Source organism: Psammomys obesus, unplaced genomic scaffold (genome assembly GCF_907164565.1).
Source record: "Psammomys obesus unplaced genomic scaffold, mPsaObe1.curated_primary_1811, whole genome shotgun sequence".
NCBI classification, from domain to species: Eukaryota; Metazoa; Chordata; class Mammalia; order Rodentia; family Muridae; genus Psammomys; species Psammomys obesus.
Window position 1 is genome coordinate 282 of NW_026592325.1, and position 16,237 is coordinate 16,518.

The 16,237-nt window shown below is 44.4% G+C and overlaps 1 protein-coding gene across 1 annotated transcript; it reads right to left on the reverse strand.

The window, feature by feature from the left end:
* Positions 1-243: 243 nt before the first annotated feature.
* LOC129681217 (NACHT, LRR and PYD domains-containing protein 1a-like) lies at positions 244-14,176 on the reverse strand. Its single transcript, XM_055613119.1, has 4 exons — positions 14,026-14,176; positions 4,852-6,526; positions 1,169-1,339; positions 244-418 (listed from the first exon to the last, which is right to left on the reverse strand). The coding sequence occupies exons 1-4, from the start codon at positions 14,174-14,176 to the stop codon at positions 244-246; spliced, it is 2,172 nt and encodes a 723-aa protein (XP_055469094.1).
* Between the last annotated feature and the right edge of the window lie 2,061 nt (positions 14,177-16,237).

Genomic DNA, 16,237 nt, shown 5'->3' on the forward strand with positions numbered 1-16,237 from the left:
GGGTACAGGGAATATGTAGAGCCTCTGTGGTTATTTGAGCACATGAAGGGCACTGGCTAGATACCCCTGAGAAGTGTTCCTCTAGTAGCTGTCCATGTGCTTGTGCTGGGGAATTGGACAGACTGATCAAGAGCCAGGCTAACTATGCATTATCTGTCCCTTTTCCTTTTTTTGTCCTGCTGTCTCGTCCTCCACCAAGTCCCCTCTCCTCTTCCTGCTCAGATGGGTATCTCAGGGTTTTGCTTACCACAAGATACTGAGGTTGCAGAAAGGTTTCCTCAGCACCTCACACAGCAGCCTCACACCATCATCTCCCAGGTCGTTCAGCTGCAGGTCTAGCTCAGCCAATCTGGAGCAGTTCCTGAGTGCTGAGGCCAGGGTCAGACAGTGGCTGGATGTGAGGCCACACTTAACAAGCCTGCAAGAGAGACTCTCACTGTCAGCTTCTCCTGGGCTCAGTGCTCTTGGGTACTGAGCTCAGGATTTCCTTTGTGAGCCCTGGCATGCTGTTCTGGCAATGCTTAGCTCTCTGGGGTGCCTTTTCTGGCCTATGTGGGTAATTTCATGCTTCCCACAGCTGAGCTGCAGGAGCAAGGGAGTGCAGGTTAAGACCACACTGCTCTCCTGCCACTGGCCATGACAGAGTTCTATGAGGCCCAGGGCAGCTCACTGGCATATTTCAAGAGCCAATTGATGTGAAATTCACCAGACTTAGAATAGGGCATGAGATCACTAAAAAAATCTTAATAAACATGAAATCCATAGAAACAGAGTAGAAAGTTATTTACGAGGGTAGAGAGCAGGAGGAAATGAGAGACATGCCATTCCCTGCATCTGGAGCTTTCTTCCCTCATGTTTTTACTTAGCCTCTTCCTCTCTATTCCTTAGTTATCATTCTAGAAACTTCCACAGAAAGTTGGTCCACTGGAGCCTTCATGAACCTCATGTTATCATGTTAGCTGGTGGTGTTCCTTAATGAATGTCAATATTTCATGATCCCCAAGAATAGAATCCCATTTGTTTATCATAGCAAGTCAGACACCTGTTATAGATATGGTCAAAGGGTTCAGTGACTGTCTGATGAATACCAGTCCTCACCCTAGACTCAGCTTTTCCCTTTAGTCTCCTGCCATCCATGGTTTCAGGGGTGAACTCAGGCCAGACTCACCACAATGCCCTTAGATGGCAGCCAGGGTGTCTCAGGGTACAACAGAGACTCTTCACTGCAGAGTGGCTCAGGGGATTTCCACTTAGGTCCAGTTCCTTCAGGCTTTTGTTGTAGATAATGTTGGAAAAGAGAATAAACCAACTGGCATTAGTGGTTGGAGTCCACCTGGATCTGAGGGAGAGATAGAGATGGACATGAAGAATGTGACTCACAGCCCCACAAAAAAGATTCTATCTGAGCACCAGGCCTCAAAATACCATCCCCAGAATCCATAAGCCTCTCTACCAATTTATTTGCTCTAACATCTCAGTCTCTCATGTACATCCTTTAACATAGTATGTTGTGTGCTTGTTTTGTGTCTGTTTTTGCTTCAGTCCAGATGCCCCACAGGGGATCAACGGGTGTCTAGCTTTTCATCTAGAGTGCCCAGTACAAGGTCTGGCACGAAGAAGGCCTTCTTTCTTTTGATGTAAATGACTTACATTCATTTGGAGCAGAATTCTAGATTCTCATAAAGAAAAACTGGAAAGGGGAGGTGGGAAGAGAGCTAAGGAGAGATGGTTGAGCATGACCATGATGGTATGTTGGTCATTATCACAAATACTACACTAGATCTGTGTTGGTTTACATGGCTTCTGTATCCTTACAAAAACAGAGGAGCACAGACAAGGGAGAAGAGATTAGTCTGGAGTGGTGTGGTAGTGCATTTCTTTAATGTCAGCAATCAACCACACAAAGGGAGGAGAACAATGAGTTCTAGGCTAGCCTAACCTGAAAACTCCAAGGGGATGGGAATAGCTCTGTACTTGGTCTCTATTAAAGCCCCAGCACTATAGACAAAACAAAAAACTCAGAAAAAGAAACCACAACTCCCAAAACATTAAATATGACCAAATTTGAAACAAAAAGTATAGGATGCTTTACTACAAATTTACAAAACCAAAAAAGTTAAGGAAATCAAATACTAAATGTTGAAGAATTATATTTTTAAAAGCTTTATTTATTTCTTTGTGTCTATGATTGCATGCTTGCTTGGCTGTGTGTGCACTAAACGGATGTAGGAGCTGGCAGAGGTTAAAAGCAGGGCCTGGGATCCTCTGGGACTGTAGTTCAAGGTGGTGTGAGCCTTATGATTGGGTTCTAGGAAGGGATCCATGTCCTCTGCCGGAGCAGGGGGCTCTCTTAACTGTGGAAGCACTCCGCCAGCCCCCAAAGGATGGCGGTTTTGATGCATAGTTAGCATTTATACTGATTGAACGTGGAACTTCAGAATGTATTACTTAAAAAGCATTATGAACCACACACAGAGAAGTTGCTCATTCTGCTGTCTTTGATGCCATAATTTCCTGGTCTGGTCCTTTTCCTTCTCTTGGCTTTAGTGAACTCCAGCTCTGAACTGTTTTCCTTGTGTGCAATGGTCTCCTGCTTGTCTCTCTGTCTTGTCTGACATTTCCTTTCAACTTTCCCTCATCACTAGCAGGCAAAGCCTCTCACTTTCTCGTGGGGTAGTCCTAGGATCCTAAGACCATTGTACTTTTCAAGCAGGTTGGTGTTCTTGGTTTCTCTTGTCCTATGTGGCCTCTTTCTCTGTATATACTCAGAATTCTTCTGAAGGTCCATGTCAGACCACTTCTGGCAAGGACCTGTATCAAGGTCTTTTAAGGCTCACTTGTTTATAACCATAGACAATTATAAAAAACTTAAAATGACCAAGAACAGGAAAATGGTCCAATTGAGATGGTATTATACTAGACTTTTAGTACCTAGAGAAGACAGCTTGGTGCTTAAGGAAATAAATGTGAATATAAGATAACAGATAGTGTTGCTCAGTGTTCCCATAAAAAAGTACATAGATTCTAGAATAAAGGGCATACCATACATTTTCTTTCATGTTCTGGATCAACCTTAGTATCTTGGGCTTTCTAAGTGTGATGTTTCTAATGTGATGTCACCCACAGTCATGGGCATTAGAATGCTTGATTTAATTGGTGGTATGCTTTAAGGTGGCTTAGAAAGTGTGGCTTTGTGGAAGGAAATATGTCACTTGGGGCAGGCTTTAAGATTTCAAAGTCTTGAGCCATTCCCAGTACATTGTTTCTGCTTCCTGCTTGTGGTTCAAAATATGAGCTTTCAGCTGCTGCTCCAGTTAGCATCATTTCCTTCAGCCATGATGGACCCTGATCCCTCTGAAACCATGAGTCCAAATAAACTCTTCTATAAGTTGCCTTGGCCATGGTGTTTTATCACAGCAACAGAAAATCAACCAATATAATAGGCAATATCTCTATTGATGAGTAATATCTTCAGCCCATGATACAGTGTCACATATGCAGCCCAGGCTGGGCTGAGACTTCTGATCTTCCTCACTTCCTGATGACAGATGCACACAATCAAGCTTAGCTACTCCAACTCTTAATGCTGTCCTCTCTGAGAAATAGAATTCAGCTTGATACTAATTTTTTGTTGTTTCAATAATTGATACAGCCTCACTTTTTCTACAAGCATGTTTTAATTAGTCCATCCTAATCATATAAAGTCTTTGAGGCAACTTTCTACATGTGTGTAACACAGAATTTGATCAGATTCGTTCTCTTTGACCTTTTCTGCCTCTTCTCCTCATCTCCTTTCTGTTCTTTAACAGTCATTCTACTAGGTTAGGTCACTTAGTTATTCCATGGGCTTTTGCTTTCTTGTCCAAATTGGTATCAAAGTCCTGAAATCAAGGATTCTCCGCAATTTCAAGCTTATGCTAGGAAGTACAGCTCAGCTTATCGGGGAAGAAAGCTTTAATGTGTGAAAAACAAATAAAAAACAAACAAACAAACAAACAAACAAAGAAAGAAAAGACTCAAATAAGAGCATTTCTTCCTCTGAGAATTTCTCCCTTTCTGGTTCACTTAAGTGAACACTTCCTTCCCTGAAGTGTGTTCCTGATCATTTGAAAGTGTCATGCCTTGTATAATTAGAGTAGTTGGCTATCTTTTCTACCAGTTTTTGAGGGCCTCAGGCAGCAACTGTATTTTCCTCTTTTTATTGATTAGTAGGGCCTGTCATAAAATCAGTGTTAATAAATGCATAAAAAGTGAATCATCTGGAGGGGAGAGACACACACGTACTAAATGACCACTACGGCACAATTGTGGGGGTCCTGGAAAGGGAAATCTACCATGTTGCTGGGATTGGTAGGAAGTTAGGAACCCTTTCAGGTGAGTGCCAAGGCAGAATGCCTTCATCAACACATACAAGGTAGTTATCTAGGTGGTGAAAACAGGGATTATCATACATATGCATTCTGAGGTGATGGTGGAAACCCTCAGGGCCAAGGTCACTGTCATGAGAATAGGAGTTGGTGCCTGCAGTAGCTGAATGAGCAGTTTCTCAGAGAGAAAGCGTGTTAAGGGAGAGGATCAGTAACTATGGGGTGCTGGAACCTTGTGAAAATGATTTGAATGAGAGAAGGTGGGTGTCCCACCGAGGCATAGAGAGACAGAACTTCACAGCCCACCCCATGGTCAGGCACACAGAGGCAGCCAGAGAAGGGTGGTCAGATTCAGCAGCTGATGTCACTGATGACCTCTACCCTGATTTCTTGGAACCAGCTAAGCGTGCTTCCTGTGTTTAGAGCATGTGGGCTCGAGGGATCCACGGGGAAGCTGGAGAGAGGGCTGTGTCTGGATACTCACAGAACCAGGGTGGGGGCATTCAGCGTTGGTCCCTGTTGTCCATCCCTATTCAGCTGAAGCCTCTTTACGTAACGGCAGAACTTAATGCAGAAAGTGACCACTAAGAGCTCCACATTTGTCTGGATCACCAGATGCCTCACATTTGTCTGGAACACTGTGTGAGTCATAAATGTCGGATCATGCACCCTTTTTGAGAGAACACTGTGTATCACCTGCGTTACAAACTTTTTATTCTGAATCTCATAGAGGCAGTGAAACAACCCCAGAGAACAGAGGTGCTGGTGCTGGGGCAATGCTCTGGCTTTCCCCAGGAGTTCCCACGGTGTGAGCAGAGGCAACTGGCTGTTGAAGACTGTCTTCATCGCGTTCACTCCCTGCTCACTCAAAAGTCCAAACAGAAAATGTATGGTGGGTGCTTCAAATAAAGCATGTATTCCATATACTTCTATCAGTGTTTCCACAATTCTGTCCTTTTCTATATCACCACATCTCTCCACAGCATCCCTGAAGACACAGGCCATCGCTGCAAAGAACTCCTGGAGACACAAGTGGGCAAAGCTGCAGCTCAGAGAGCCGGGCTGCTGTTGAAGGACACCGATCTTCAGGAAAGTGGCCATGTCAGCCTGGGCTAACCCTTGCTTACGGAGGTCGCTTTCACTGAACAGGGTCCTTCTTCTGCAGATCCCCTCAGCAGCCACTGAGCAGAGAGCCCTGAGCTGGGTCTCCAGGTGCTGACCTTGGATTGACTGGGAAAGGTATTTCAGGCAGAGAGTGGTGGTGGTCTGTGAGGTCAGGGAGAGATGTCCTCCCTGCTCCATCTGCTGTGACAGGCAAGTGCAGACCAGCCAGCTCACCCAGGGAACCAGACACAGGGTCGAGAGCACTGGGTCTGATTGAACTAAACTAAAAGCTTGGATTGCTTTTCTTTTCTTAGGAAAATATTTGTTGAAATATTCCTTCCGTCCTGACTCAGAGAAGCCCAGGACTTCCACCCAACGCGGCCGCCTCAAGGAAGGAATGAGCCTCTGGAGAGCTGTGGTCCGAGCTGTGAGCAGGAAGGAAGCCCCCGGGAGAACGGATTTTCCCAGCAAACTGCCCAGGAGCATGTGCACTGGCTGTGTCTGACTCCAGTGCAGACACAGCTCAGGATTCTGCCCCTCCAAGACCCATGCTGGCTCATCTATGCCATCCAGGATGAAGAGTAGCTTCTCAGGCTGAGCCAGGATCTGCCTGATGGGAGCTGTGGGCACAGTTTGGCCCTGTGCTATGAGCTCTGCCAGACTCAGCTGCTGGCACTGGGCCAGCTCCCTGCAGCTGAAGAAGAAAACTTGCTGGAAGCGATCCCTGTAAAGCCGGCCTTGCCCCCAGGCTCTGCTCACATGCCTGGCCAGCGATGACTTCCCAGTCCCAGCAGCCCCATACAATATGACTAGCTGAGGCTCTTCCTGGGTACCCGGGCTTGGGGAAAATAAATCTTGGCTCTCAATCAGATGTCCTTTCTCTTCTGGTCCATATTGATGCCAGCTTTTCCTGACCAAGGTTTCCCAGCCTCTTGGGCAAGATTTTTCTAGGAGTAGTAGCTGTGTGAAATTTTTGGACAAAGTCTCCATTTTCAAGAACAGTGTGGGGTAAAGATTCTCTTTTTCTTCATTCTGATGTATTTCTGAAATGGTTCCTAAAAAAGGAAGAGAAAGATGGAACATAAATATACACTTTAGAGTTGTTTGTTATCCAATCCTTCCCTCCTTCCTTCCTTCCTTCCTTCCTTCCTTCCTTCCTTCCTTCCTTCCTTCCTTCCTTCCTTCCATCTTTCAACAACTAGATGAATTTAGGCATCTGTTTAAGCTGCATAGCATAAGACTGTGGGTGTTGCTATGTTCTGAACAGTGCAGTGCAGAAAATGTGTGTTTTAAAGTAGAAGATTCTAGTTTAAGTTTTCACTTGACTAATTAATAACATTCATTCATACTTCCCATATTTATCAGCCTCTTACCCTGTGCCAGACCTGCTCTTTGGGCTGAGAATATGGGGTGATTCAAGGGGTTCACTGAGCTCAGCTTTCCCATCTGTAATTTGGGGCTGGGGAGAAGTGGGGAGATTGCGGACAATGGGGCAGAGCCCACTGGTCCCCACCATTACCGTCTTGACAACATCACTCTGAAGTCCTGAGACTGTGGATCTCATGGGATGATGTTGGACTGCGGTAGAGTTTATTTTTCAGGTCTTAGACTTTGTCCCCTGACTTTTCCTTCATCCTGGCAACAACAGGCATATTTTGTATTGTCTTTCAGATATCTTGTTTGTGGCTACTGTTTGGATGTCTTTTGACCCTTCTGAAACTCATGTTGAAATGGAGTTGCTAATGTAGGGTCTATTGTGAGTGTTTGGAGGTCGGAGGTGGGCCACTTAATTATTGATCAATACTTTCCTTCTAGGAATGGACAAACTGCTGGGGAAAGGTGCCCCTTTTCTCCTTCAGGCACCTGCTTCCCTTTATACTTTTTCCCCTTTAAGCTGAGCAATCATAGTCTCCAGTCTTAGTCTTCTAGACTTCAGAACTATAATTAAATAACATGTTCTAAACAAACAAATAAATAAGCAAGTATAAAACAAGAATAACAAACTAGTCTCTCTTTTGTGTCCTGGCAATGGAAAACAAACTAAGACATTTGCTCCACAGTTTGCGATAGCATATGTTTCTGGGCTTCCCCTCTCCTGCCTTACTCCCCATTTCTCCAACCAGTGCATCTGAGGAGTCATCTCTCCAGTTTTTGACCTGAACATAAATCTTATCTCAGCATCTTCTTTGGAAGGAACTCAGATAATTCAAAAGAACCTTTGTAGGGAGAGAAATGAGCAGCATAATCACTGCTACAATATTATCAGTGGAGTCTTCCCTAAGCCCCATGTGGAAGGGACTTGCTATGTGAGATCTGCATTTGTTGTAGATGTGGTAGTGGAATGAATGGCGAGCAGTGCGAAGGCTCAGAGGATGAAAAGGAGACATTGAAATTCCAGTGACAACTGAGGGCGATGAAGTTTGACTCTGTTGTAAACATTTTCAAGGCTTCATGTGGGAGATGGACTTTGACAGAAAGAGAAGGATTGGGTGCACACAGACTTTCACAGACCAGCAAGATGAAGGAGGAAGAAATCATTTCCCAGGAATCAATGGTTCTAGATTCCAGCCCTGCATCTGTCACTATGTACTGTGAGCTTGGATAACTTAGCCTTTCTCTCTGGACCTTGCACACTGAAGAGAGGTGGCTATTTTGATGCTGGAGAAGAGGAAGAGGAAGAGGAAGAGGAAGAGTGTGGCCTGGTAAGTGAGAATGAAATAAGAGAGGTCAGTAAAAGAAACTGACTGAAGCTGAGGCAGGAGCCTATCCTCTTCATGCAGTCTATTTCAAGAGAAGGGACCTTCTTTTAGCACCAGGATCCCCTGGGATCTTCAGGCCCACTGCGATTCTGAGCTGAGCTCTGAGTGCCAGTTAGGCTAGGCTCACTGATGACCCACATGGGTTCCAGTTTCCCCATCTGTCAAATGCAAGTTCAGCACTGTAGAGCCCAAAGGGGTCGTTTCTGGCCTGTGACCCAGCACCTCACCACGGCTCCTTTGCCCTTGCATTTAAGTATTCTGTCCCAAGTCTCCATGCAGATGGAAGCTCACTGTGAAGAGCCACCATCTATGTGGACAATAACTCCCATTCACAGCTTTCAGGTCAGCTTACCTTTGCTTATGCACCCAGATGCATTGGGCTCCTCATTTGACATTTGAGAGTATCTCTGAGATTCATGGCTTAAGCTTAGTAGTTCTGGTGAGCTGGGCCGGCTAAGGGACTTCATACTAGGAGCTTCCATAGAGCCTGAAATGAGAACTGGCTATGAGAAGAAGACAGTTGTGTGCTTGTCAGAGAGGCAGCAGTAGGAGCCAGGGTAGCAAGCCTTGAGTCCTATGTGCTTACCCTTCTCCATGGTCACACGGGGGAGAATGAGGCATTCACAGGTCCTGCTCTGGGATCATGAAGGTCACACACCTGTCCTGGTTCTACCCCATCCTCATGTGAGTCTCTATTCCTGTCTGAGCCTCAGCTTCCTCATATGTAACTGTGAGCATCTGTCCCACAGGGTTGCAGACTATAATAACAGTAGTGGCAATCACATAGGCTTGTGTTTACAATTATTGAACATTTATTGACTCTGTTTAATATTCTATGTGGTTTATCACCTTACTCTCACACCTCAAGGAAACAGATTTTTATACTCTTTCCTTTTCACAGATGGAAACATGGAGGCAGAGGAATATAAAGTGACTTGTCCAGGGTGATAGGGCCAGGGATGGAGTCTGCCCCTGCTCAGCTCCAAAGTCTGGGTTTGTAACTCCAGTGTCATCAAGTGCTCCATTTGGGAGCTGGCTTGAACCCTGTGCCGTTCTGTAAGTCTGAGACAGTGCCTTGAACTCATTGGCACAGGAGACAACTTCCTGAACAGAACACCAACAGCACAGGCTCTAAGAGCAACAATCAATAAATGGGACCTCATGAAACTGAAAAGCTTCTGTAAAGCAAAGGACACTGTCATCAAAACAAAGCAACAGCCTACAGATTGGGAAAGGATCTTCACCAACTGTATATCTGACAGAGGGCTAATATGCAGAATATATAAAGAACTCAAGAAGTTAAACAGCAACAAATCAACTAATGCAATTAAAAAATGGAGTAGATAGCTAAACAGAATTCTCAATAGAGGAATATTGAATGGCAAAGAAACACTTAAAGAAATGTTCAACGTCCTTAGTCATAAGGGACATGCAAATCAAAACGACCCTAAGATTTCACCTTACACCCATCAGAATGGCCAAGATGAAAAACTCAAGAGACAACACATGCTGGAGAGGTTGTGGAGAAAGGGGAACCCTCCTCCACTGCTGGTGGGAATGTAAACTGGTACAACCACTCTGGAAATCAATCTGGCGCTTTCTCAGACAACTAGGAATAGTGCTTCCTCAAGATCCAGCCATACCACTACTAGGCATATACCCAAAAGAAGCTCAAGTACACAATAAGGATATTTGCTCAACCATGTTTGTAGCAGCCTTATTTGTAATAGCCAGAAGCTGGAAACAGCCCAGATTCCCCTCAGTGGAGGAATGGATACAGAAATTGTGGTACATCTACACAATGAAGTATTACTCAGCAATAAAAAACAAGGAAATCATGAAATTTGCAAGTAAATGGTGGGAACTAGAAAAGATCATCTTGAGTGAGGTATCCCAGAAGCAGAATGACGCACATAGTCTACACTCATTATTATAGACATATAATATAGGATAAACCTACTAAAATCTGTACACCTAAAGAAACTAATCAAGAGGGAGGACTCTTGCTAAAATGCTCAATTCCTATCCTGAAAGGCAAAGAGGCTGGACATCAGAAGAAGGAGAAAAGAGGGAACAAGTCAGGAGCCTGACACAGAGGACCTCTGAAAAGCTCTGCCCTGCAGACTATCAATGTAGATGCTGAGACTTATGGGCAACCTTTGGGCAGAGTGCAGGGAATCTTAGGAAAGAAGTAGGAAACAGTAAGATCTGGAGAGGACAGGAACTCCAAAAGGAGAGCAACAGAACCAAAAAAATCTGAGCACAGGGGTCTTTCCTGAGACTGATACTCCAACCAAGGACTATGCATGGAGATAACCTAAGACCCCTGCACAGATGTAGCCCATGGCAGTTCAGAATCCAAGTGGGTTCCATTGTAATAGGAACAGGGACTGTCTCTGACATGAACTGATTGGCCTGCTCTTTAATTTCCTCCCCATGAGGGGGAAGCAGCATTACCAGGCCACAGAAGAAGACACTGCAGCCACTCCTGATGAAACCTAATTGACTAGGATCAGAAGGAAGGAAAAGAGGATCTCCCCTATCAGTGGCCTTGGGGAGGGGCATGCATGCAAAAGGTGGAGGAAGGGAGGGATTGGGACAGGAGGAGGGAGGGAACCACAGGGGGGATACAAAGTGAATAAAGTGTAATTAATAAAGAATTTTAAAAAAGAGCCATTCTGAATGCCAGCCTCTCCCCACTACTACAGTTTTCAAGTACTTCCAAGAGCCATTGAATTGGGGAAGTTGAGTAGGCATGTGAGCTTTCTGGAAGGTAGTTTGGTATTTTGCAAGGTCTGTATTGTGATGTACCCCAGAATTACTTCCATCCTCTGATATCTCTGCTTTTCTGTACTGCCGAGTCTCTCAAAAAAATCTTACATGGTGTGAAATCTCACTCTCAGAGTATTTACCCAGATTGAATAAACCTTCTATGGGATCTTTATGAAGATGTACTGCCATTCAAATGAATTAATTCCTGATAATGGAATTCCTGATGAGATTCAAACAATTTTAGAAGTTCAGAAGGAAGGAAAAGAAGACCTCCCCTATCAGTAGATTTGGGGAGGGGCATGCATGCAGAGGGTGGAGGAAGGGAGGGATTGGGACAGGAGGAGGGAGGGAACCACAGGGGGGATACAAAGTGAATAAAGTGTAATTAATAAAGAATAATAAAAAAAGAAGTTAAAAAGTTGAACAGTTGTTAGAAACTTTATGACTGCAATAATACCGTTGTAAACTTCCAGATGCCTCACTAGGAGACAAGCCTCGCGACAGATTTGTGCCTTCAGATAAGCTTTCACTGTAGAGATGGGACCACAAATCCTGGTGTGTACCTTAAGTATACACAAGTTGGTTTGAACTTCCTATGAACCCAGGAAAAAATGGGGCTACCAAAAAAATCTCAAAATTAAGTACAAACCTTACTGTCAAAAAATACAAACTTTTTTGTTGTAATTCCTTATACCTTCATAGCTTACAGCATAAAATACTGTCATTCTAAAGTTACTTTGTATCTTGGAATGTAAGACTAGATGAAGAAATGTTTAGCTTAATACCAAAACAAGCAACTACTAAAATCCCTTCCATTGTGATGTGCTACACCCAAGCCAGTGTTGCCATAGTAGCATGTGCTACAGGGCGGGGGATACGCTTTCTTCAGAAATTCCCTCCCTGGAAGGTCCCTGGCAGACTCATCCCACTTGGCAAAGAGACGTATTCTGAGATTTCTGTGCTTTTCGGGCGCGGTCTTGGGAATGGAATTTTGAATTCTTTGATCTTTCTCTGTGACTCCTGAAACAGCACAACTAATTTTATAAAGAAATTTATTACTAGTAGATTATTAAAAGCTTTAACAAAAATAAAATGTAAAATAAATAGGTTTAAGAAAAGTAATGAATTAGATTTGGTATTAATAGGCATTAAGAATAGTGAAAAAATAATAGGCTCCTTCTTAAGAAAAAATAGCATGGGAGGTGCAGCTGGCGGGAGTTTCCCCTCCCTTCAGTGCCTTGTTCCTAGGAATGATCGTAAATCTTTAGCAGGACATATGGGAGGATGGTTAACAAAGGTGTAGTTAGATTTTGATATAGAGAAAGATTTTGGCAGGCATCTGACTTAGCTCCTGACTTCCTCTTCACTGGTTAGCAATAATGAAACTACATTTGAGGTTTCTTTTTCTTTGTTTGCTCTGATCAAAAAGTTTTTAGGCCAAGATTTCTTGTGGGCACTGCTTTTTGTTTGACTACATTTTGAGTTAAAATGTAAACTTTGTATTCTTGGTAAAAGTCTGAATGTTCTGGGAAGCATGCCAATTTTAAGGTGCCTTTTGTATAAAAATACCAGCTTGATTTCAGTAAAGTTGCAGCAGAGTCAAAACCATCAAGGTGTCTCTGTCTGTCAATTCATCACCAAAACTGTGTCTTCCTGTCCAAAGCCTTGTTCTCCCTCGGACACCGGGAGCCCGACTGGGCTGGTCTGTGGCAGTGATGGTTTTATCTGTGTCTGTAATAAATTCTTTTGACTATGAGGTAATTCTTTCTCTGAAGTAGAGAGCATTTGCTCAGAACAATAAAGTCTGTTGGGGCCAGTCGCCTCATCCATTTTCTCTCTTGAGTGTTTGGGTGGGTGAGTGCTCTATTCTGTTTCTCTCTTATTTCTTATTCCCCTGTAGAGTCACAAATAAGCTAACTGACTCAAAGCTCCACCATTAGCAGGAATATGGGAGATCTCCACTAATTTACAGATCAAAGAGCCTCCTCTTACAATCTGTAGTTTTTGGCTAGAAGCTGCTTTTCACAGCCCTGGCTGCAGAAGAAAATATGTGTGGGGGGTCAACTTAAGTACTTTTCGGAGGCATCACAGCCAGCCCACAGCTAGCCCTGGGAGAAGAAACCCTTGGTTCCCTCCCGTCTTTCTTGTTCTTTCAATCAATTGTCTGTCATGACCAGTTGTGTGCACCATCACCTAAGAGATAAAGTAAATGCTGAATTCTACATCCTGTCCCAACATTCTCCCCTGGACCTGCCAAAGCTGTACTTGGCAGAGTGCTTCTTTCCAGGGGCTACGAGGACCACCCAAGGCCTGAGAATTCACTCCTGTAGAAGAAGTTGTGTGGCTCTAAGGTTCACTTAGGGGTATCTGCATGCCTTCTGGTTACAGCCTCTCCTAGGTCTGGGAACCCTTTTGATAGGAGGTTAGTGAAGAAACTCTAGTAAACCAGAGCATGGCGAACCTGGCTCTGGCAGGCATTGTCCTTCTCCCCCATTCCCTCTGTCTTGCTAAAACTCATTATATTACATTCATAAAGCTATCCCTTAAGCCCATTTTTTATTTGACCACTGCATCATCCTGAGGTTGATTACCAAGGTCCAGCTATCAAAATATTGAAGTCCAACAACTAAAAGTCCCATTTGTCTCACTTAATTAAGATTTAAAACTTCATCCTAACATAAGGTTTCCCATTTTACATTTATAAACTGACATTTGTCTATGGGCTATATCTGTCTACTCTCTATCCAGAAGCAGTCATTTGTCTCCCTGGGACAGATACCTCTTCTTCTTCTTCCTTGCCCCTTTCTCCTGTCTCCCTACTCCCTTCTCCTTTTTCCTCTATCTCCTGTCCCTTATCCCATGGCTTCCATCCCTTTGGGGCAAATAAGTCTTTATGCTGAGAACTTAGTCATGTGGTGTGTTGAGCCAACTTTGAAGTTCTCTACAGTTGCCTGCCCATGGAAACTCTGGCAGGAAGGCTCAGTGGTGATGAAGTGGTGGGTTGGGGTCCTTGGTTTACTTACTTAGTATCAAATCCTTCTCTGCTTGGGCTTTGGTTTGTAACAGCTCTGGGTCCATCTGCTTCCTCCTGTTGTGGGTAGGATCCGAGACTTCTTGACCCTCATGCTGAGCTTCCTTTGAGCTACTGGCCTTCTCAGACTGAGCTGTTCCCATGTTGACAGAGCCCTCAGACAATGCTTGGCTGTGCTGCTTCATGTCTCTCTCCTGTTGCTCCAAGTATGAGGGCAGTGGGTTCTTATCCCTGCCAGACATTTCTCCTCTGGTAGTGGGTGTTTGATAAGAACTTATGGAAGAGACCTGGAAATAAAAGAGAAACAGAACAGCCTCTATAGGAACTGATTTTCCTTTTATCAGAACAACTTAAGGACTCCAGTCTCTCCTGGGGAATAGGTACTGAGTGTCCAGGTGTGGGAGGCTTGGGCTTTATGGGTGAGAGGTCCAAAAACTTAGAGTTAATTCCTGGGACTGGGGCAAAATCACCAGATCACAGTCCTTTCAGAGCAGGAGTCCAGCAGCAGCCCCCACCCAGGTAAACCTTAGGGAGTGACTGGGGTCACGTAGTGCCTAAGGAAGCCCATGGAATGTGTTAACTCCCCCTTGTTACAGCCTAACCTGAACATAACAGGGTAGTTCTGGGGATCAGGTGTCCCCCAGGTAGCTGGGCCTGACCATTTGCATCTTGGTGCCTAAAAACAAACCAATCATTTGTTTGGTTGGTTTGTTTGTCTCTCCCCTAGAGACCCTTTCACCCAATCCTGTAATGCCAAGACTTGCACTTCTCTGCTTCTGTTTTGTCCCTTTGAAAACCTTGTTCTCCTGGAGTTGGGGGTCACTTGCCCCTTTGTCTTTGTAAAGGGTGGTCACCCAGCTTGAGCTTGTAATAAAAGACCCTCAGGTGTTTTGCATTGGACTCAAAGCCTGTTGGTCATTTTGGGGACTTGCACTCTGGGTGTTACATGGGCATAAAGGGAGGAAAATTTATCAGTGGGTATGTTGTTTATAGTTTCACAGCTGGTAAACAATAAGGAAGACACTAGGGAAGATGCTTAGTCCTCATTCAGAAGGGCTAATGCAAAAGACATCAGAAGCAAGAGAAGACAGGGGACAGGACAGGAGCCTACCACAGAGGGCTTCTGAAACATTCTACTGATTGAGGTATCGAAGCAGAGGCTGAGACTCATAACCAAACTTTGGGTTTAAAGGGGCATAGGTTGGGTTGTCTTCATTTAGTAAGAGAAGAGTTTTAAATTAATCCACTGCAGTGGATCATGTGATTGCCACCATTCACTGGAGAAACCTTTGAAAACAGTTATTAGATAGGGGGCTATAAGATTAGACTGTAGATTAGAGGACCCTGTAAGCTCCTAGCTCCTAGGCAGGGTAGCCATTTTCCTAAAGTGAACCTAGTGATGGCAGTATTTATTGTGCAAGTCCTTTAAAAGACAGGGTAAAAATGAAAATATGAGACTAAGGAGAGACAGAGTGATCAAGAAGCGGAGCCAGATTAAAAGGGAACTAAAAGCCCATTCTTAGGAAGACACTTTCATTCCATCTTTTGTCTGCCCTTTAATAAAGTGTTTGGGAACTCTCAACTAGCTTGGGTTTGTTGGTGAGGAGAGGAGGGCACAGTTCCCACACTAGCAGTATGCAGGCAATCTTAGGAGAACTGCAACAGCAAAGACTTGGCTCAGTCTAGCCACAAAAGTGATAGACAGGGGTGACTGGTGAGCTGGGCATCTGGAAGATGAAAGGTGGGAAAGTGTAGAGATGGAAAAGTAAAATTATGGAAGGATGCAGGGTCAGGAACAGGACAGATGGGAGGATTAGCATATGCAAATCAAGGGAGAAGAGGCTGGATGATGGAGGAAAGGGGTGTTGGGATTACAGGGACAGGAGGATGAGAGCACAGGAAGACAGAGATGGAGGATGAAGGATGGAATGTGCACATGCATTCAGTATTCTGTGTTCCTCATCCTCCTCATTTTCTAGTGTCCCACTCTAAGGAGATCAATTCTTTAACCATTACTGTGACAGAGGGTGAGGTGGGTTAATATAGTATAGAAGGGGACTCAAGAGCCTAGTCTGTGTCCAAGCTGTCCTCTTTGAAGAAATCTCCTGTCCCTAGGTACCACACAGTGGTGACAATCTAGAGCCAACTAAGTTGGAAGAACAGTTATGGGACACTAAACTACCTCAAGACTTTTCCAGAGGTCC

Coding starts and splice junctions, on each gene's coding strand:
- LOC129681217 (XM_055613119.1), bottom strand. CDS start 14,176: ATGGGAACAGCTCAGTCTGAGAAGGCCAGTAGCTCAAAGGAAGCTCAG. Junction 6,527..14,025: donor AGAGAAGGATTTGATACTAA/GTAAGTAAACCA, acceptor TTCCTTTTTTAG/GAACCATTTCAGAAATACAT. Junction 1,340..4,851: donor AATGCCCCCACCCTGGTTCT/GTGAGTATCCAG, acceptor TCTCTCCCTCAG/ATCCAGGTGGACTCCAACCA.